Raw genomic sequence first — 21,411 nt, 5'->3', positions numbered from 1 at the left:
GCTTACAATGCACGAAAGAATAAAGCCGATACCTTTTTATGCTTTTATTCTGTTTCAATTGTCTACCTGGTCTCACGTGATAACTATACTGGCGGCTTAAACACACCTTGTGACATATCCTGCCACATTGCAACACGCATTGAATACATAGCAGCACGCACAGAAGATCCATTCACATTGGCACATTCATCCACGTTGTAACACTGGCCGGCCTTGTGTCGAATGTATTTGGTCCAAAAGCCAAAGGGAGTAATGCAATACGGGTAAAGGCGTGAAGATACAACATGTGGCGCAGTGGCTAGGAGATGTAACCTACCTCGCCTGGTATACAGGAGGTCGTGGGCTTGATACCGACCCTGACGATGCCTGCTGTATATTTGGAGTTTGCGGTGTCTCTCTCTCATCATCATCACGGTGGCTAGAAGATGTTAACTACCTCGCCTGGTATACAGGTCGTGGGTTCGATCCTGACCCCTGCTGCTGTAAATTTGGAGTCTGCGTCTCTCTCTCTCTCATTATCATCACGGTGGCTAGGAGATGTTAACTACCTCGCCTGGTATACAGGAGGTCGTGGGTTCGATCCTGACCCCTGCTGCTGTATATTTTGAGTTTGCGTGTCTCTCTCTCTCATTATCATGACGGTGGCTAGGAGATGTTAACTACCTCGCCTGGTATACAGGAGGTCGTGGGTTCGATCCCGATCCTGACCCTGACGATGCCTGCAGCTGTACATTTGGAGTCTGGGTCTCTCTCTCCCCGTGGTCGCCAGGGTTTTTCTCAGGGTCCTCCGTTTTTTTTCCCCTCCACATTTAGAATCAACATCACGAGTTTTAAGAGTATTCGGCTGCTATACATTTTCACACGATGATAAGCCACTTCGTCGAGCTATTATTTGTGGACAGTCTGGTGGCCTCTGAAAAACGATCTACATAGCTCAGTGGGGAGGGCCTTACCTGGTAAAATAAACAGAGTACAATCACAGCTGACGCTACACCGCACAACACAACCTAAGGTTGTCAACCCATCCGGTTTACCCCGTGTTCCTGGATACGGAAATTGAGTTGACGTCCATACGGCGTACAGACGTTTCAATACGGGCAAACAAAAAATGTGTTGTCTCTGTGTGTTCTCTCCCTTGTGATGGGACTTTGTAGGATGAACGTTGAGATTTATAAAGGGCACGGGGTGACCAGTAAGGTCTGAATTGGTCTGTAATGATAGGGCACTGATAAGGGGTTGGCAGCTATGGGTTGGATACGTGAACATCTACAGAAAATGATAGTTACAGCACACACAAACATTGCACTGTGGGTGTAAGGCGGTTCATTCAATCACGGTGGATGTGACGGTCCGGATATGCGACCTTGTACTTTATTACAAAACACACATCTCGTGAGAAACACTCGACCGGGAAACAAGTCACGAGACAATTTACATCGCGATTAAAACAAAGCAGATCGCAAACCGACTACAGGATGCCGACTACATTCCTGTTACCCGGGTCCCTAGACGATATACCACGAAAGCTTTAAATCTAAATTTATACCTGGAATGGGCATCCCTAGAAAATTTACCAAACAATAGAATAATTGCTTTTCTTTTTACCCTTTCTTACCAAGTTTTACACACAACAAACTGATTCCGAGCGCTTAACGCATTACGTTACCTGCTATTTGTATTACACAATGGGCATCGTGCCTTCGTTTCCCCCCTTTAAAACATCGCTACGTATCTTGTGACTAAATCTCTGGCAACACGGAGATCATTATTAGTTACAACCATCGTTTATGATTCCTTCTCTCCTTTCCCCCGTTCTCCGCGTTGTAATTCTACACTGAGCGTTTGCTACGGGTGCTCACTCATTACAAATGCGAGTTATTATTATTGTATTACCGCACCTACGATTAGCACGGGTTGGCTACGCACGGGTGCGAAAGAAGTTCAACATACACACGTACGTAACACTCACAGCACGAATTGCATTCATGCATTCTCAATGTTTTACACAGCAATGCTCTGGTACTGTCGTGTTGTTTTGTGGTGTATGGGCCAGCCACACACACACATGGCAAGTGTCCAGTGTGTAAACACACACAACCACACAGTAACCCACTTGTATAAACACACTTGTTTTGTATAACACGCTGTCGGCGCTTGTAACATTGGTGTAGTTGTATATTAATGCAGCTGTGTCGTGATGCACTATTATAGCGGACTGTACGTGTTTTCTTGATGTTAGCCAAACTCCACGAACTCTCTCTCCTGAAGCCCACTAAGTGGCCAGTAGCCCTCGACATTGGCATCTTAGCTCCCGAACGTACAGCATAGACAAAAGTGGTCTCGTAACACATTCCGCTGTTTATACCGTATACTTGTATACACTTTAAACAACAATTCTACCACCGATGCGTGTGTGTGTGGACCTTCTGTGCACGTGTTACACGCGCACACGTGTTGCCCGCGACTCGTCCAACTCAACTAATGCAGCCATAACGAGGGGTGGGCGATGTCTGTGTGTGTACGCGCGCACGTGTGTGTGTGTAAACTAGATTAAAACAACAATAAATCAAACCGTTTTAAAAAAAAAAGTTACAACTCACAATGAATTAGTGCACCGCCGCAAACCCTCGTCCCACCTCTTCGTTGGGTTGGCGAGCAGAGGGGGAACCCCACGGACACACACAGAGAGAGACACTGACAGAGAGTGACTTTCGGGGGGTGAGTTTTATGGGAGACACCAAATCGTCTCTGCCCCCCCCTCTGCCTCATTAATATGCAGGTCGTGTTGTCCCAACGGGGGGGGGGGGAGGACCAATCAGCGAGCGCGTTACGTCGCCCGCAACGAAGCCGCTTCCGTTACGCCACCTCCCATTGGTCGAGCGACGTTAAACAAGGGGGGGGGGGGCGACCGCCCGGGCGTGCTTAAGCAGAGTGGTAAATGTGATCGCGGCTGCCGGAATTTGAAGGCGCGAGTTGAAATAGTAGCACGGACACGCAATGCGGTTGTTTACGTATTTCTGAGCGTCAAGGCTGGAGGAATCCGATGAGCTGTCAAGCTCTTTACATTCATATAAATCAAATAATGGACTGTACCGCAGGGTGACAGTGTAACGGTATTTATTGTCTTGAGTAAGGACCTCTTCGTTTTAAAATCTGAAAACTCGTCCAGCCATGCTAGTTGTTGGAAGTATAATCTGAGGGTACCGCTCCACCAATGTTGACCAAATAAAAACCGTGACTGCAACAAACAGTTGGACAACAATTACCACGTGGCTAGTTCACTTATTGCGGAGGGCATTATTGTCGTTTGTCCCGGTCGATAACGTAGGAAACGTTCCATTACCCAGCACATATCGGAAAGAGGCACCTGCCAACTCCACATTTAGAATCAAAATTATTTGGCTGATATAAATTTCCACGTGATGGGCCACTTAGTTGAGCTATCGTTTGGGGGTAGCCAGGTCGTTTCTGAAAAAATAAGCTAATGGCTCAGTGGACTTTACCTGGTTAGATAGAATTGTACTTTTATTTGTATTTTTTTAAGTGATTTGCTTATCTTTCCTATACGTTGCACTCCTACCGTGTTTTCGTAGTTTGTTGTAGCGTTCTGACCCGCCCCTACTGGACATGTGTGAAAAAGAGCTGTATATCTAGCTAATCGGGTTTCTCCAGTATAAATATTTATTACGTACTCTAGTCTACCAGCAACCTGGAATCTTGTTTTGTGAAAAACGAAGCCGTGTTCACCCAGGACTGATCCCGTTTCAGCAGTGGAATTTCCACATTACCATGGCAAGATTTAGCACTTTTCTTGCTTCTAATAATACTGTTCACATTTTAATAAAAACCCTCATCAGTGCCTACCTTATTACAGACCAATTCAGACCTTATTGGTCACCCCGTGCCTTTTTAAATCTCAACGTTCATCATGAAAAGTACCATCACAAGGCAGAAACACAAACAGACAAAAATGTTTTTGCCCGTATTGAAACGGCTGTGCCAGATGGACCTGAGAACTCAAATTTCCCTGTACAAGAATACGATATGGGTTAACAGGTATGCCATCGAGTGGCATTTGGGAGGAAACTATCGCCCAGATAAAATCAACGCAAGGGGGTAACACTCAAAGCTCCGCACAGATCGATTTCGTCCACTGCCTGTACTACCATCTCCCAAGCCACCTCAAAGCCTAGCACGTTTTAACATTTCACAAACTTGTGTCATCCACCAACCCTGGCTTCTAAACTGATGGTTTACAGGCACCCAGCTCACGTGGGACTTGAGATTCTTGAGCATAACAGCCAACCCTTGACTTCTCACTGAGTGGTGTACATTTCTATGGCAATGTCCAGTTTCAATTGTTGAATTTCCAACAAGTGGCACAGGCCTCATTAGGCGATGCTCACTATATCCACCCTTCCAATTGATGACAGGTGTAGAGTTTGCCCTGGTTGTGGTTTAAACTCTCACACTTGGAATAAAACATTAAGCACAATTCAACATATTCTTAGCTCTTTCGGTAAAGTCACGTTGAAGGGAAACAATAAAATAATAAAATAAAAATTCTCACGTTTCGACCATAACACAAACGGTCATCATCAGGTGTGAAAACCCAACGGCAAGAAACAATGTTTTAGACGATTAAAAAATAAACATTAAACTGTTGAATTGTGATTTAAGGCTTTCGTGACTGCAGTAATTCATATTCTTAGCTCTTTCAGTAACAATGTTTCTTGCCGTTGGTTTTTCACACCTGATGATGACCGTTTGTGTTATGGTCGAAACGTCGTGAGAATTTTTATTGTTATATATATTTTATTTTAGTTTCCCTTCAACGTGACTTTACCGAAAGAGCTAAGAATATGAATTACTGCAGTCACGAAAGCTTTAAATCACAATTCAACAGTTTAATGTTTATTTTTTAATCGTCTAATTTCTCCTTTGTTTTGTCCTGTACAGTTGTTTTCTCCATTAGTCTGCATGTTACAATATAATATAATTTACATAATTCAATGCATGCATAATGAGCGTAAACATGTTTTCTATCAATGGACAAATGCATTAAATACCCAATACCCAAACTAGCAATGCCATTTATTTAGCGAGGAGACCACACTGAATCTCAATACTGCACAGCACCCTTTTTTCATCCTGCGTTGGGATGTCGGGTCCAAACGCATTGAATATGGGAGAGAAAATCAGTTTAGCCCAGCAACGCCTCGACGAAGAAAGGAAAATACCCCGAGCCAAGAGAGACGGGATCCCATTTGTTGTACTGCCATCTTGTGGCCACGTTGCAGCCCTGCAAATTTGGGAGCTTGAGCCACCCAACGTATTAAACTACAGGTATGCACTAACACACCGGACTGTACTTGAGGAATACCGACTGGTCCCTGCCATGGCAATGTGGAATTTAAACGAATGGCGAAGGCCACCTTTGAAGATGCGCAAAAATCAGTAATTCTGTGAGCAGCAATACTGTCTAGGATCTTTATATTCTTGGTTCTTTCGGTAAAGTCACGTAGAAGGGAAACAAATAATATAAATATAAAACAATAAAATTCTCACGACGTTTCGACTGCAACACAAGCAGTCATCATCAGGTGTGAAAACCACAGCAAGAAACGTCGTGAGAATTTTATTGTTTTATATTTTTATTATTTTATTGTTTCCCTTCTTACGTGACTTTACCGAAAGAACCAAGAATATGAATCCCTGCAGTCACGAAAGCTTAAAATAAAAAAAAATTGTTTTGGATCTGTTTTATTACAATTTGTCTATAGCTTTCTCTTAATGTTTTCAATACATGAGCATTCACGTGGAGGGATTTAAATCATCACCGCTTGCTTATGAGACACAATTTGCTAAATCCATTCTGCACACATTGCCTACATGTAAACTTACAAATATAAAAATGCGAGATGGGAATAAAATATTTTATTAAACTTACATAGCCTCTACGAAAGACACTTTGCGAGGCAGATTCATATAAAATGTATTGAGAAAAAACATTTTATCGTACAAAATATCGAGACTTTTACCAAGCAACTATTATTGCTTCTGCTAATGCACACCATATAGGGTGGCTGTTTCAGCATTTTCCACAATTAACCACTTTTGCGTCCCCAATACTGATGTTCATATCACATCAGGTACTTTTCTAACGCAGAGCTGGCCAATGGGAGATTCAAATCAACTTCATACCAACTGGCACTAGTATGCAACCGAGAGTTAAATTTAAGTTAATGGTGTAATCACACTATCGCAGTCATCCCTCATGAAGACCACCTTTTTTGCCATCATTATTTGGTAATACTGCCTTTGCAATGGTGCACAAGCACAAATCCTCAGCAACAATTTGGGCAATGGCCGTTCTTTTATGTGCCATGAAGAATAACCATTGGCCAAAGCATCGCCTAATGTAAACCTTTCATTTTTAGCCTCCGGCTGTCACAATAATCGATGCTGGCGAGCATCTTTTAAAGCCGGCACATGACACAATAATAACAGCCGCCATTTGCCACTAAATGACGGTGACATCACCATCACAAAATACAAAGAACTCCCCCTTATAGACTTAACAGGCTGTTGGGAGGTGGCACTGTTAGCGAGCACCTATGAAGGCCGAAAATAATATGCACATAATGGTAAGTGGCCAAAAACTATACATGAATTGTCAGGATCATAGCACAGTGTAACTACATTCCATTGCTCTGCACATGTACACAAAAGCAAATAGTCTCCGTATTGCCATGTAGACCATTGGGGCAGAGTACAGTTGATCAGCGTGTAATCAGACCAACATGTTGCATGAGGGGGTAGTGTGGTCAGAACCGTGCTTGGAAACCATTTTCTCTCCAGTGCTTACACTTCATCAGATATTCACTTATTGCTGAAATAATCTATGAAAGACCCACTGATGTTACCCATGGCAAAAAACTGAACTTGGGTCAAAATTATTTAAGTGCAGTGTGCAAAAAACTGCTCCACCACGAGTCACACACACGCATAGACATATGTTTGAGGATGAGTCATTCGTGTCTTCACTCGAGTCCTCATTCTCCTGCAGCCTCCATGCAAGTTGCTGACATTTCCTTTAGGATGCTAGAGACCTGCAGAAGCCAAACAATCACACAAAATAACACATTTCTTCAACTCTTATCTCTTTCCAACCCTAACTTGTCAACATATCTCTCTCTGCCCTCAGCTTCTAGCATGTTCCAAGTTTACCATTAAGCTGCCCCGATTCAATTCATGATTTATACAGTGCAGTACTAACTCGGCAATCTGACACAGGCATTGCGAGGCCTCTTAACCACTCAGTTACCCGTGTCTGTGAACAAACGAATGAGAACCAACGAACGACCCTACTGACCATTCCTTAAGAACAGGGCTCCTTAACCAATAAAGGTGGATGTCAGCAAGAACGCACCTCGCTCATTGGAGGCCGTCTCCCCTTGCGATCCTCCAGGCACCGCAGGGCGAGTTGGTAGACTGCGTCCACCCACTCAGGATCAACTGTGCCAATGCGCGGGTCCGTGAAGTCTTGCAGCGTGTGCGGACCATCCTCCAGCTCCTCTGGTAGGCTGCTCTGCACAAGCAACGATACGCTGACTTTCCGTTGATTGCAACCGATAGGCATTGACTAAGAATTATTGTCAAGTTTATTTTAAAGTTTTGACTTTTTGAAAGTTGAATTTACATAATCAGTCAGATGTAAATGTGCAGTCCCTCTTGTCAATCCACTGCTGGATGAGGACCTCCCTATGCTGTGCGGTCACTGGGGATTATTTGACCATACTTCACGTTTATCAGTGCGAGTTGTTTGTGAAGATGGGGAGCGTGAACATGGGAGCATTGAATGACAACTTTGAATTCTGCTGCAGTGCCCTTTGCTGACCACAATTAGGCACAGCCCACAGCTGCCTATGACAATCTGGCATGCATGGTGGTCACCCATTAAAACACTATCCAGGCTCAAACTGAATTAGCTTGTGAGATCTGATGAGATTTGGCACATGCCAGGTGACTTGGTTATAGGCCCATCTAATCTTGTCAGATCTCAAGCTAAAAGAGAGGGCCAGTCTAGCAAAACACATTATTGTAGTACTATACTATGCTCCCATATCTATGCCCCCTGATTTCACCAACCTGCACTGACCAGCATGGTGAAGTATAGTCACCTAACCCCCACGACCTGCATGGCAGGGGTGGGGGGGAAGGACAAACAAAAAGGCTGCACATGTTTGTATCCTTAAGTGAAACTTGATGATGTCCTTACGATTACAGCTGGGGTGCGCTTGTTATCAAAGGCAGGAAGACCTGTGATCAGCTCCAGGAGAACCTGAAATGCAAACCCAAGGTTTAGATGAGTGGGTAAACATTGTAGATGATTGATTGTGCTGGGCAGGGCATGGCGAGCGTATTGAGCGTGGTAAGTGTTGAGCGTGGTGATTTATATTGAACCACGGTGAGCACGTTGTACATGATTGAGCGTGCTGGGCACGGCGAGCATGGCGACTGCAGTGGTCGAGGCGAGTGCGGTGGTCGTGGCCAGTACACTTTGACATGACGAGTGCGGTGGTCATGGCGAACATAGCGAGAGCGGTGGTCGTGGTTAGTGTGGTGGTCGTGGTTAGTGCGGTGGTCGTGGTTAGTAGGGTGGTCGTGGTTAGTGCGGTGGTCGTGGCGAACGTAGCGTGGTTAGTGCGGTGGTCGTGGTTAGTGCGGTGGTCGTGGTTAGTACGGTGGTCGTGGTTAGTGCGGTGGTCGTGGCGAACGTAGCGTGGTTAGTGCGGTGGTCGTGGTTAGTACGGTGGTCGTAGTTAGTGCGGTGGTCGTGGTTAGTGCGGTGGTCGTGGTTAGTGCGGTGGTCGTGGTTAGAACGGTGGTCGTGGTTAGTGCGGTGGTCGTGGTTAGTACGGTGGTCGTGGTTAGTGCGGTGGTCGTGGTTAGTGCGGTGGTCGTGGTTAGTACGGTGGTCGTGGTTAGTGCGGTGGTCGTGGTTAGTGCGGTGGTCGTGGTTAGTACGGTGGTCGTGGTTAGTGCGGTGGTCGTGGTTAGAACGGTGGTCGTGGTTAGAGCGGTGGTCGTGGTTAGTACGGTGGTCGTGGTTAGTACGGTGGTCGTGGTTAGAACGGTGGTCGTGGCGAACGTAGCGTGGTTAGTGCGGTGGTCGTGGTTAGTACGGTGGTCGTGGTCAGTGCGGTGGTCGTGGTTAGTGCGGTGGTCGTGGCGAACGTAGCGTGGTTAGTACGGTGGTCGTGGTTAGTACGGTGGTCGTGGTTAGAACGGTGGTCGTGGCGAACGTAGCGTGGTTAGTGCGGTGGTCGTGGTTAGTGCGGTGGTCGTGGTTAGAATGGTGGTCGTGGTTAGAACGGTGGTCGTGGTTAGTACGGTGGTCGTGGTTAGTGCGGTGGTCGTGGTTAGAACGGTGGTCGTGGTTAGTGCGGTGGTCGTGGTTAGTACGGTGGTCGTGGTTAGTACGGTGGTCGTGGTTAGAACGGTGGTCGTGGCGAACGTAGCGTGGTTAGTGCGGTGGTCGTGGTTAGTATGGTGGTCGTGGTCAGTGCGGTGGTCGTGGTTAGTGCGGTGGTCGTGGTTAGTACGGTGGTCGTGGTTAGTGCGGTGGTCGTGGTTAGTACGGTGGTCGTGGTTAGTGCGGTGGTCGTGGTTAGTGCGGTGGTCGTGGTTAGTGTGGTGGTCGTGGTTAGTACGGTGGTCGTGGTTAGTGCGGTGGTCGTGGTTAGTGCGGTGGTTGTGGTTAGTACGGTGGTCGTGGTTAGTGCGGTGGTCGTGGTTAGTGCGGTGGTCGTGGTTAGTGCGGTGGTCGTGGTTAGTGCGGTGGTCGTGGTTAGTACGGTGGTCGTGGTTAGAACGGTGGTCGTGGCGAACGTAGCGAGTGCGGTGGTTGTGGTCAGTGCGGTGGTCGTGGTCAGTGCAGTGGTCGTGGTCAGTGCGGTGGTTGTGGTCAGTGCGGTGGTCGTGGTTAGTGCAGTGGTCGAGGCGAGTGCAGTGGACGTGACCCGTACCACCCCGAAGCTGTAGGTGTCTGCGCGAGGTGTGAGCTCGCCCCGGAGCGCCTCTGGTGCCATGTAGGCCGCGGTGCCCACGACTACTGACGTGAGGGCGGTCGCACCCCCCGGCCCGGAGCCCCGCACCAGCCCAAAGTCCGCCACCTTCGCCACATTAGCATTGTCCAGCAGAATGTTCGCCCTGGGAGATAGAGAACGATCGAACAGCAAGGTTGCAGGTGTCCACATGCTCGAACAAGCAATCATCCCCTGCACCTCCAATTAGCACGGTTGGCTACGTACGGTGTGAAAAGAAGTTCAGCATACATACATACATCTCCAACGGTGACCATGAGCCAGTGATTCCACACTCCGGTAAGGATTTGCATTTAAAGGTAGCTTAGATGCCACAGCGGGTCAAAGTGCCTTACTTCACATCTCATCTCAACAATTCTATTGCTCTGCTGCTGTCTAGCCAAGGGGACAGCCAGTTGCAGTTGTGTCTGTGTGGCACAAGGTCTCTGTGTGCCAGCACCTGCCAATGTCCAGTCTAATTTGCCATGAAAGTCCAGTTTACTATGGGGGTCTTATTTATTTTATCATCCCGGGATGGTTGATGAGTTGAGCCAACACCAAACATTATTTGAATTTGTAACCTTCCAACCGTGAGCCGAGTGCCTCACTACAGTGCCACTCAGCCAAATTCTGCATCAAAACTTGAGACTCATTTCGATTTAAAGCTTTCGTGACTGCAATGATTCATCTTCTTTGGTTCTTTCGGTAAAGTCACGTAGAATGATAATAAAATAATAAATTGATAAAATAACACAATAATATTCTCACGACGTTTCGGCCACAACACAAGCGGCCTTCATCAGGTGAAGGGGGGCGAGACTGTCTGGTAGGACAGCGCTGGAGTGGAGTCCACTCCAACTGTCTGGTAGGACAGCGCTGGAGTGGAGTCCACTCCAGCGCTGTCCTACCAGACAGTCTCGCCCCCTTCACCTGATGAAGGCCGCCTGTGTTGTGGCCGAAACGTCGTGAGAATATTATTGTGTTATTTTATTTTATCAATTTATTACTTATTATCATTCTACGTGACTTTACCAAAAGAACCAAAGAAGTTGAGACTCATTTTTAAATAAACGAGGCAGCAGATGAGTCCAAATCTCCTCGTGATGGAAACATGCCTACTCTTGCCAGCCGTGAGAATTTTACTCAAACCGAGTGAATGAATGGAATGTGCGCGGTGATTTCCCACTCACGTTTTGATGTCCCGGTGGATGTGGTTGTTGGCGTGCAGGAAGGCGATGCCCTTGGCTGCCCCTTCAGCAACGCTGAGTCGAGTGGCCCAAGTCAGTGGAGGGGTATTATCCTGGAAACGGACAGAAAGTAATCAGTGGCAGGTGCAATGGTGGTGGGTATGTATTTAAGTAATTAGGTTGGTAGGTGGTAATCAGGTAGTTAGGTTTGTAGATATGAAGTTAAGGCACTGATATGTAAATATGTATGTAGATCGGCAGCAGAAAATATGGACTGATGAAAATTCGAATTGATCCCAAGTGACATTGCTAATATGACGTATTGTTTTTACTGCCAAAGGTGGTGTTCCGTGGCATTGGGTGATATCACGATTGTTATCACCATGATATTTTTTATTACTATATAATGTAAATGATCCCAAAATCCGAAAAGATCTGGAACGGTCCTTAAAAATCTGAAATTTGTACATCCAAAACCCATCCCTATTAGACAGTCCTTGAATCTTTAAATGAGAATGTTATGATTAACCATGTCAAATGCTCTTGCGCAGTGGATAACGATAGCCGAAAAAATTATCCTATCTAAAAAACTGTAAAGCCAAATAGATATGCAGGTATATAGACATGTATGTAGCTAAGTAGATAAGTTTGTAAGTGGAGAGTTCGATGGGTAGGTTCCTTTATTTAAACCAGGTAAGAGCCCGTTAGGGCAACACATTTGTTGTTCGTGAGTAATACAACCCTGAGATGATACAGGTGGAAGAGTACGAATGGACACACCAGAACAAACCGGTTTACTACTACATGGTGCTCTGACGAGGCCATTATGACCCCTTGAACCACTTTCCCATGAATTGTTTTTCTAGTTGCTTGTGTCAATGGTGAGCTGTCGTTGACATGCTGACCTTGCAGGCGAGGCGTTCGGACAGGGAGCCGTTGGACATGTAAGGGTAGACGAGGCATAGCTGGGGCCCGTCGCACGAGTAGCCGAGGAGCTCCACCAGGTTCTCGTGCCGACAGCTGGGCACACGCACACACACAGCTCCGCTATCCATTTACATACATACACATTCACACTCACTCAACTCTGCTCTTTGTGTTTAGTTTATGTCCTTCCTCTGCACCTCCAATTATTATCACGGTTGGCTACATACGGTGTGAAAGAAGTTTGTCTCTCCAGTGGCGATGTTTACACACCGCACCGGGTACTCATTTGAGGCTGATTCAACCTAGGGGAGGCTCAGGACCGGTTCACATAATCATCACTGGTGTTGGCCGTGAGAGTCGAACTCGGGTCGCCGGGTTCGTAGCGCAGCGCACTAATCGCTACACTACCGCTTAAATAAACATAGTCACATACGAGAAAAGATAAATCCCCTATTTAGCCTTATAGACAACTATTGTGTGTGCTGCTGCCAGTGGCCACACCTGCTGAGCGTGTGTATCTCCTTGGTGAACTGTGTTTTCATGCTGTCCATAGACACATGGTCGAGCTGAGGAAACAAAACACACACGGGGCACTAAAACCCTCGGAACAAACATTGGGGAACAAACATTGGGGAACAAAACTGTCAGAGAGTTCTTCTTTGGTTCTTTCGGTAAAGTCACGTAGAATGAGAATAAAATAATAAATTGATAAAATAAAATAACACAATAATATTCTCACGACGTTTCGGCCACAACACAAGCGGCCTTCATCAGGTGAAGGGACGAGACTGTCTGGAGGACAGCGCTAGAGTGAAAAAGCCACGTTCAGATCGCGACCTTTAAGCTGTGTGAGAAGAAACAAAGCGCCTTGACAAAGGAATTAGCATATAATTTAGCATTGAAATGGCTGAGTGATTAGCTTGTGACTGGTCACAGAAATGGCTATGTTAAAGTTAAAGCATACACATCTGCAGAGGCACACCTTGACAAAGGAATTAGCATAGAATTTAGCATTGAAATAGCTGAGTGATTAGCTTGTAACTGGTCACAGAAATAGCTATGTTAAAGTCAGAGCATACACATCCACAGAGGCACCTAGTACAAATCAAACAGGAGAATTTAGCATTGAAATAACTAGGCGAATTTAGCATTGAAATAACTGAGTGATTAGCTTGTGACTGGTCACAGAAATGGCTATGTTGAAGTCAAGGCCTACACATCTGAGCTATTCACAGTAACTGGGTATACACTACAATATATAATGAATACTATATAGTGAACCAATAAAAAACTAAAATATAAATTACCTCAATGTTATCAATAAACTCTATATATTCTCCAATCAGCTAAGCTACCAACAATACGTCGTTATATATCACAATGCTATATGGCGAAAAAATGGGTGGATTCTTACCCTCAACTTTAGCAACACGGATAGCTACGGGCCCCGTTCAGACGGATGAGTTCATCCATGGTAGGAACAGAGGAGGGGGAGAGAGACAGCTGCGAGGCACTGTTATACTCCATGTTGTAAACCATACCATTAACCGTGGTGTGAGAGGTATTAAGAGTCAATGCCAGCGAAAGAGCTGTGGTCTGAAGGTCATCGTAAAATACAATTAATTAAGAACGGAAATGGTTTAAAACATCTTTCCAATGGTTACTAAAGCCAGAATCCATCTTCTCGGTTGAAATTTTCTCTGTGCTTGTATATGTGAATGGCCTCATGAACGAATCTCTCACGGTAGCCGGTTGGTTTGCAAAGAACCTCCGTCTTGGAGAAGTCAATGTCATGTGAATAGCTCAGATGTGTAGGCCTTGACTTCAACATAGCCATTTCTGTGACCAGTCACAAGCTAATCACTCAGTTATTTCAATGCTAAATTCGCCTAGTTATTTCAATGCTAAATTCTCCTGTTTGATTTGTACTAGGTGCCTCTGTGAATGTGTATGCTCTGACTTTAACATAGCTATTTCTGTGACCAGTTACAAGCTAATCATTCAGCTATTTCAATGCTAAATTCTATGCTAATTCCTTTGTCAAGGGGTGCCTCTGCAGATGTGTATGCTTTAACTTTAACATAGCCATTTCTGTGACCAGTCACAAGCTAATCACTCAGCCATTTCAATGCTAAATTCTATGCTAATTCCTTTGTCAAGGCGCTTTGTTTCTTCTCACACAGCTTAAAGGTCGCGATCTGAACGTGGCTTTTTCACTCCAGCGCTGTCCTCCAGACAGTCTCGTCCCTTCACCTGATGAAGGCCGCTTGTGTTGTGGCCGAAACGTCGTGAGAATATGATTGTGTTATTATATTTTATCAATTTATTATTTTATTCTCATTCTACGTGACTTTACCGAAAGAACCAAAGAAGATGAATCCTTGCAGTCACAAAAGCTTTAAATCGAAATTTAACTGTCAGAGAGTTGGCAGTAGATACATCGTCGGGAATTCAGGTTACTGCTTTGTGATACGATTTCATCGGCTGTACGCTCGTGGATTCACAGTTATCTGCTCACAGTCAAATGATTACAAAGTTCTGATGTTGTTAGTTCCAAGTGTCAAGTTTTTTTTTGTTTAACCAGGTGAGAACTCAAAGAGACCAGGATAGAGTCTCATTTCCAAGAGAGATCTGGGATATGAACCTGCTATATGGGGGTGATTAATGTGATGCATGATCCCAGTTGAGTAATTTGTCGGTAATTTTTAGAGTTTGGCAAATTTGGACCCTGATGCTAGCATACAATGGCCTACCCTTGTGAATTATGTGAGGTGATCTTCAACAACCACTGTGACGCAGACGGCGAGTATTATTCTGGTTGTTACACACCGCAGTAAATAATCAGGGTGGCCTCTGGATATTGAACCAGAAACCTCTGCGATGGGCAGCGAACACTCGACCACTCGGCTATGTTACTGCACAAGTATCCTGTGAGCAGGTTCAAGTGTCTAAGGTCTAGCTGCATGGATGTACTCACGGCTTGAGCCTGATAGCACTTTGAATGTAAGAGTAAAATTAGAATGCTTCAAATGCCATTATTGTCTGTATTTATGAAGCCTAAACACAAGCCTTGACAACAGACAGTCGAGTGATCCCATTTACTCACGGCCGTTAGTTTCTTGACGGCGACGGCGTTTGTGCCGATGCGGCCCAGGTACACCAGGCCAAAGCCTCCCTCGCCTATTTTGCTGCCGCCCTGCAATAACGGGGCGTCATTGAACCCGCCCGTCATGCGCAGCAGGGCCGTGAACTCAAACTTCTCCACGTCTGAGGCATGGGCAGAGGAATCGGTGTAAGCCAGGTGTGTCAAACATCATTAAAAAAATAAAACATACTACACATTCTGGCATAGTGTAACAGTCATAAGGTCATAAAAGATCAATCCTGTCCAGGAATCCCCTTTTGAGTCAATAACAAAAAAGTTATTTATTTATCTATCTATCTACGAAAGCCTCTCTTTTCGAGATTCTCTATCAAGAGGGCCTTGCCTTGCATGATTTTATGACTGCGAGGAATGATTTTCACTAATAGCATCTCCCTGTCGAAGACACACTGGAAAACCAGTATTAAAGGAACATCAAGATTGTTAATTGATTCACCTGTGGAGAGATAAATATGTCCACTCAGTTTCACACGCATATCAGGCTAACGCAGACAACCACATGCTCGCATTCTAACCTGAGTGAAATGACACCCATGACAAAAGGTTCTAACGCACTTGCACAAATTGCAGTGACATATAATGTATCAATTTAAGAAAATGTAAATATACTTAATTAAAAAAGATACAGATTTGAGGAATTGTAGTGGAAAGTTGCGTGTTAAGTCTTATAGCTATTGGTTGAGGGACTGATGGGGTTTCCATGAAAATACGTGAAGGGTCATCGGACGGGTGGACTGACACAACACCCACCCTTTCAAGTAAAGTTAAGGTGACCTGTGTCGTACCTGCTTTAATCCCAATCACCGTGAGCTCGGTAGGTGATGTCGGCTCCACCACGCGCTCCTCTATGTTTTCGCTTCCTCTGCCAGCCCTCTTTGTGGATAAGATCGACATCCCAACTCCAAGTCCTGCGATGCTGACGTTGCCTCTCCCGCTCTCTTCCCCGGCCGCCTCCTTCTCTTCCTTCTCCGCCTTCTCCATGGCGGTGTATAGCGGGCCCAGGCAGGTGGAGAGAGGCGGGACGACGCAAGCCTCCCACTCACCCGGTGAGCAGCAGGGCTGTGCGTAGAGCAGCGAGCTCTCGCACACGCTGCCATTGTCTGAGGGCGGAACAGCGGTGATATGGCGAAAGGGATCCCGCCGCTCGTACGAGCCTACGGTGGGGCAAGCGTAGAAAGCTTATTATTGTTACAGGCACATCTCGAGACACGTGACGATGCATACAGTCGCATTGCACTCGCTCACGGTGACGTCATCTCGCGCAGTCGTGCTCCACGAGTCATGTGACTTTATCTGTCTTCATCTTGCTCAAAGTGGCATCCGTTTCACCCTAATTGTTTTAATCGCCACAACTTTAAACTAAAAATTATATTGGATAGTCTTCACGAGCGTTATTGTAACCACCCCCCCCACACAACAGACAGGTGGTGGGTGTCCGTGGGCCCATTGAGTGACGCACTGGGTAGGAGCTGGTCAGCCGCATTGTAGAATTCCAGCTTTACAAGCAGGTCCACCAGATTCCCCACCGTGCAGTTCTGAGTGCCCCAATCATTCAGCAGTTCCATCGTGGGGCTCCTTCCCGCCTGCACCACCTTCTCAAACCTCCTGCAGGACACACATGGACACGCACACAGGGATTAAAAAAAACACAAACACATTTTTATTTTACCAGGTATGTAGCTCTCTTTCAGAAGCGACCTGGCCAAAAATGACAGCTCAATGAAGTGGCTTATCACATGGAAATTTGTAGCAGGAGATCAATACTCGAAGCGCATGATTCTAAATGTGGAGTAAAAAAGACGGAGGACCCCAAGAAAAATCCACGCGACCACGGGGAGAGAGACACGCAAACTCCAAATATACAGCAGCAGGCGTTAGGATCGGGATCAAACCCACAACCTCCTGTATACCGGGCAAGGTATTTAACAGCTCACTACCGCGGCACCCCCACACATGCACACAGAGAGATACACATGCAGGGAGATACAAACATGCACACAGAGAGATACACACATGCTCCTGGGGACACAGCCAAAGGACGGGTGTCAAGCTGGGGACAGGTTAAGATATTAAAGTACTTTCCACTGATGTTATCTGACAGTAGAATGCGCACGTAAAACAGCTAATAAAGGTGGATCAGGATCAAAACGATTCAATAAAGAGATCAAAAGCTGGATGGAGTGCCTTGGAAAAGTTGAACACGATAATAAAAACAACAATGCATCTGTAAACACATTTTCAATTAGTACACACTGATTGGTTCACTGAAAAGTTGTATCGATAAGGTCAGTTCATACGCAGGAGTTTGACAATAGCGGCAACACTGGACTAGCCTTGATGGTGTGGTTAGGCCTTCATCCAGCAGTAGATGGGACAGTGGTTTTTGATAAGGATAACAGCCGTGACCATAGTCGGGAATTTAACTTAGGTCACCAGGTTCATAGTGCGGTGCGCAAACCCTACGTCACTGCTCCACCTCATTACGCTAATGTGCGTCCACAAATCAAAGAACCTTGATGGCAGTTGTCAGCATGCTTCATCATGAGTTTGTGTGATTTCAATCTATTCAATTGCAGCCAACATCTGGTATGCTTGAAGCAAATAACCAAACCAACCTATCTGATGCAAATTCAACCTTAAAGACTTTGTTGCTCTTAAATATGCATGAGTAGGCCGTTGCATGCAGGAGCTGCAGATTAGATCAAATTTTAAAATTCTGCCAAAACATTTTTGATAATAATTATAATTACCAAGTCAAGGCTCATTGAGGAGTCTAAAGAAACTTTACGGAGGGCCCTGCTTGGGATGTTTCAGCTGTTACTTTCAAAACCAATTGTAAAACTTTCTCTAAATAATTTTAAATGCATCACACATGAAAGTGAGTGCAAACTGGAAATAAGCTCAATAATAACACGCACAAAAATGTGATTTATAGACAGCAAAAGGCACGCTTGTGACAAGAAGATCAGTCCTTCCATCGTGAGATAATAAACGGTATACACAGAGTCCAGTCACGTCACGTGACAAGCAAAGGCATGAGTGGAAGACCCATCGTGCTTTGCACAATCACACCATGCTGGAGAACACTGAAGCGCTATGAGGAAAGTCAACACACAAATGGATAAAGAAAAGCAATGTCCGTGTTGCTTGTGTCTCACATACCAATGGATCCTGACCTGGGTAGTGAAGGACAGACATTTTCTTAATGCCAACTGGCGAGACAAGAAAGAAGGCTGTCTCTGGTGTCGGCCAATCAGTTTCAAAGACAATGCATATATATTATCAGAGCATGTTTGTTTGCATGTTTTTTTGCCAGAAGTACGCATGGTATCTATTTGTTGTTTGAACATCTGAACACCTGTTTTATTGTCAGAAAGGGTAAAGGCTATCCCTTATATTTTTTAAGGCAAAAAAAGGGTCCCACAGAGATGCCATCGTCTCAACTCGCGCCGGTTGGCAGAGCAGTGGCACACCTCACCTGATCTGCAGCATCGTGTACCGTGGCTGGCCAAGACTGTTGGGGATCTGCGCTGCCAGTTTTCTCCAGGCGTCATCTGGATCCAGCAACGAGGCGAGGCTCTCCCGTGGGCTGAAGGCCAGCTTCCGCACCAGCGTCTCTCGGCTGATCGGTACTTGGTTCATTCTGGTCGCTGTGGTGCCAAAGGAAATAGCCGCCTGAGGCTCAGCAACACACCGGCAAACGTTTCACGGTCATTCAACAGGGCCTGTCCGAAATGGCCACAGTTGGACCAATTCAAGGGGCAGCTGAGGACACAAAATGCCGGGTCTGAAAAAGAGATGTAAAAGAACACGTTTTCACGCATTTAAAAAGGGTTCAGGTGATGGTTCTGGCTCTGCAATGTCTCACTAAAGCCACTGCTGGCGAAAAAGGCTTCCATCAGAGGGTGCCCTCGTGGAAGCCCTTGAGAGCGGCGTTTTGTATTGCAAGGCCCGCGGGCCACTGGCTCCCCCTGGTGGCCCTTAGTGCGGCCTCTTGACACGCAGCGCCTGACAGTGCACAACACGTGAAAACAACCCCCATCATCATCGTGCTGCTGTCAAACTACGATGGTTTCAAATGTGTGGCAGCCCTCGCACTGATGATGTCTTATTGGCGAAAGTGGCCCCACCCTCTGAAAATGTGTGAAGAACACTGGCCTAGAGGTTATTTGGCCTACCATGGTAGCCAGATGTCTTGTAAGAAGAGATAGCAGTATCAATTATTTATGCCTCTATACGCAACCTGCTAAATAGACTAATTGTACACATTTGTTTAATTATGAGCGTTTTGATTTTAAGGCCACAGTGTTATGAACAAATGTGTTGTTGTGTCGTTGGTATTTTTTTATGCATTACAGTACGGTGACGCTAATCATACACAAGGCTGACAACATACAGCTCGGGAAAAAATGCACGCGGAAATTCCGGCACACGGGGAAGATGACAAATTGAAATCTCAACCGAGGTCATCGTGAACTTAGACCCACCGCAATAATATCATCAACACCTTAATGACCACCTACCATCATTACATTACCATCATTATCATAATGGTGCTGAACTGCCATCATTACATCAGTACATCAGCATCGTCAATCAACACAGGACCCTCATAACTGTGTAACCACCATGGTAACGTTGGCACTATCAACATTACCATGATTACAATCACCATCATAACCATGGCTGTATGATTGCCACCATTATCACCACCACCACCACTGTACAATTACCACCATGATCATAACAATGACTACAGTATATTCATCATTGAAGCATGACCACCCTATCTTCATCATCACCACCATCGTCATCACCACCACCATCTCTCTGGTGCTGATACTACTACAAATTTTGAGTTGGTGGGTGGCGGGTAAACTCCCTTTAAACAGCACTTATAACAATGTACTATGGCCATACTGGACCCCGTCACAGACACATGGAATCTCCACCACGAGCAACCGAGACGAACCGCAGTAAACTTTACCTTCAAGCAACGCGACACGGCGCGGCTCGAGGCGACATTTGCTGCCGTGTAACCTCGGGCACTCGTCGACTTCTGCAACGAGTCTCGGCACTTGGCAGCGAAGTCGCTTTCGAACCCCCTCGCCTCCTTAGCCGCCGGGGTGGGGATGGGGATGTTCTCGCTACAGCAGAAGCAACACCGCTAGGTAGCTGGAGTGGCAACAGGCAACAGTACAACAACAGCAGCAACAACAGCAGCAACAACAACAGCAGCAGCAACAACAACAGCAGCAACAACAGCAGCAGCAGCAACAATAACTTTAAAACTGCGGAAGCGACGAAGGCACGAACGAGACGCTTTTCTTCCGCCCGCACTGCGCTCTGGGAAAGTCCCCCGTGACTCACAGGGAGCTGCCCAAGTTGCACGCAACACGCGCCCGTGACTCACACGGAACTGCCCAAGTTGCACGCAACACGCGCCCGTGACTCACAGGGAGCTGTCCAAGTTGCATGCAACACGCGCCCGTGACTCACAGGGAGCTGCCCAAGTTGCACGCAACACGCGTCCGTGACTCACAGGGAGCTGCCCAAGTTGCACGCAACACGCGCCCGTGACTCACAGGGAGCTGCCCAAGTTGCACGCAACACGCCCGTGACTCACAGGGAGCTGTCCAAGTTGCACGGAACACGCAACACGCGCCCGTGCCAGCCGCGTCAAAGGCAACCGGTGGAAAGTCCCCCAAAGGCAGAGAGAGAGAGGACACCCCCTGTCGCCTCCCCCAGGGGTTGATCTTCCACGAAGTTGCTCATGGTCCACCCTAAATCTGATCCCACTGCATGGCGGCAGCAGCAGATGCCGATAACCCGATGCAGAAATGTAAAATAATAAAAACTCTGCAAGTAGTGGTGAGTGGTGTGCAACTGTGGCGGTCATCCAGAACAGGCCCGTTCAACGGACGCAATGCCCCGATCCGCAAATACGAAGGAGACAAGTTTCAAGTTCAAGTTTCAGGTATTAGGTACTAGCTTTACTACCAGGGAAGCCGGGATTTGCTGGATAAACCAGCTGGATAAACCAGCA

General features: G+C 46.3%; 2 protein-coding genes across 5 annotated transcripts in view; both read right to left on the bottom strand.

The window, feature by feature from the left end:
• Nucleotides 1-2,768, bottom strand: part of CPM (carboxypeptidase M) — a 34,549-nt gene extending 31,781 nt beyond the window's left edge. For 2 of the 3 annotated variants that reach the window (XM_032963184.2, XM_032963183.2), the window contains exon 1: nt 2,601-2,768. The gene's annotated coding sequence lies outside the window, so the exon portion shown is untranslated. The remainder of the gene's footprint in view (nt 1-2,600) is intronic. The other variant, XM_032963185.2, reaches the window with a different exon arrangement.
• A 3,154-nt stretch (nt 2,769-5,922) lies between these two features.
• Nucleotides 5,923-20,724, bottom strand: IRAK4 (interleukin 1 receptor associated kinase 4). Of its 2 annotated transcripts, none has more exons than XM_032963182.2 (12): nt 20,353-20,724; nt 18,844-19,152; nt 16,825-16,970; nt 16,151-16,519; nt 15,309-15,469; nt 12,704-12,768; nt 12,181-12,295; nt 11,279-11,388; nt 10,032-10,215; nt 8,282-8,344; nt 7,433-7,591; nt 5,923-7,112 (listed from the first exon to the last, which is right to left on the bottom strand). In XM_032963182.2, exons 2-12 carry the CDS (start codon nt 19,005-19,007, stop codon nt 7,056-7,058), a joined length of 1,593 nt encoding a protein of 530 aa, XP_032819073.1. In that variant the 5' UTR covers nt 19,008-19,152; nt 20,353-20,724; the 3' UTR covers nt 5,923-7,055. The 2 variants fall into 2 exon arrangements, with proteins under 2 accessions (XP_032819073.1, XP_032819072.1); XM_032963181.2 differs by having other exon boundaries at nt 18,844-19,015.
• Between the last annotated feature and the right edge of the window lie 687 nt (nt 20,725-21,411).

This window comes from Petromyzon marinus, chromosome 30, assembly GCF_048934315.1.
Source record: "Petromyzon marinus isolate PM22_M1 ecotype Great Lakes invasive population chromosome 30, UKy_Petmar_22M1.pri1.0, whole genome shotgun sequence".
NCBI classification, from domain to species: domain Eukaryota; kingdom Metazoa; phylum Chordata; class Hyperoartia; order Petromyzontiformes; family Petromyzontidae; genus Petromyzon; species Petromyzon marinus.
This window is presented reverse-complemented; position numbering and strand designations above follow the sequence as displayed.

Coding starts and splice junctions, on each gene's coding strand:
- IRAK4 (XM_032963182.2), bottom strand. CDS start 19,007: ATGAACCAAGTACCGATCAGCCGAGAGACGCTGGTGCGGAAGCTGGCC. Junction 16,520..16,824: donor GGCTGACCAGCTCCTACCCA/GTGCGTCACTCA, acceptor GCCCCACCGTAG/GCTCGTACGAGCGGCGGGAT. Junction 7,113..7,432: donor GACGGCCTCCAATGAGCGAG/GTGCGTTCTTGC, acceptor TGGCTTCTGCAG/GTCTCTAGCATCCTAAAGGA.